At 51.5% G+C, this 452-nt stretch overlaps 1 protein-coding gene across 1 annotated transcript in view; it reads right to left on the bottom strand.

Annotated features, from left to right (window-relative positions):
- The window catches only part of LOC107466975 (subtilisin-like protease SBT1.3), a gene marked incomplete in the record, with an annotated part of 2,837 nt that overhangs the window by 1,471 nt on the left and 914 nt on the right, over positions 1–452 (bottom strand). The window contains 1 exon segment of the mRNA XM_021131197.2: positions 2–452. Within this exon segment, the coding sequence (XP_020986856.1) occupies positions 2–452 (451 nt within the window).

Genomic DNA, 452 nt, shown 5'->3' on the forward strand with positions numbered 1-452 from the left:
AGTGGTGATCCATGGTGAAACATTGGTCAGACTCACAGGGTCAGGGCCTGCATTTCCGGCAGAGCAAGAAACAAAAACTCCGTGCTCCATTGCTCCAAATGCGGCAACGGATAAAGAATCTCGGTCGTAAGAGGAGACTCCGCCACCTAAAGAGATCGATAGAACGTTTACTCCGTCAGCCACGGCTCTATCCACGGCTGAGAGAATATCAGAACTGAAGCACCCACCGGTCCAGCAAACTTTATACGCTGCAATTCTTGCCGACGGTGCCATCCCTCTCGCCGTGCCGTAAGCGTAGCCCAGAAGGTTAGCACCGCGAACCGGTGAACCTGCAACTGTTGCTGCAGTGTGAGTTCCATGACCATCTTGATCTCTTGGTGATTTGTATTCTGCTTTCTCGTCCATTCTTCCTGTTGCGGATTCATACCCGCGGTAGAATATTCTTGCTCCCA

This window comes from Arachis duranensis, chromosome 9 (assembly GCF_000817695.3).
Source record: "Arachis duranensis cultivar V14167 chromosome 9, aradu.V14167.gnm2.J7QH, whole genome shotgun sequence".
In the NCBI taxonomy this organism is placed as follows: Eukaryota; Viridiplantae; Streptophyta; class Magnoliopsida; order Fabales; family Fabaceae; genus Arachis; species Arachis duranensis.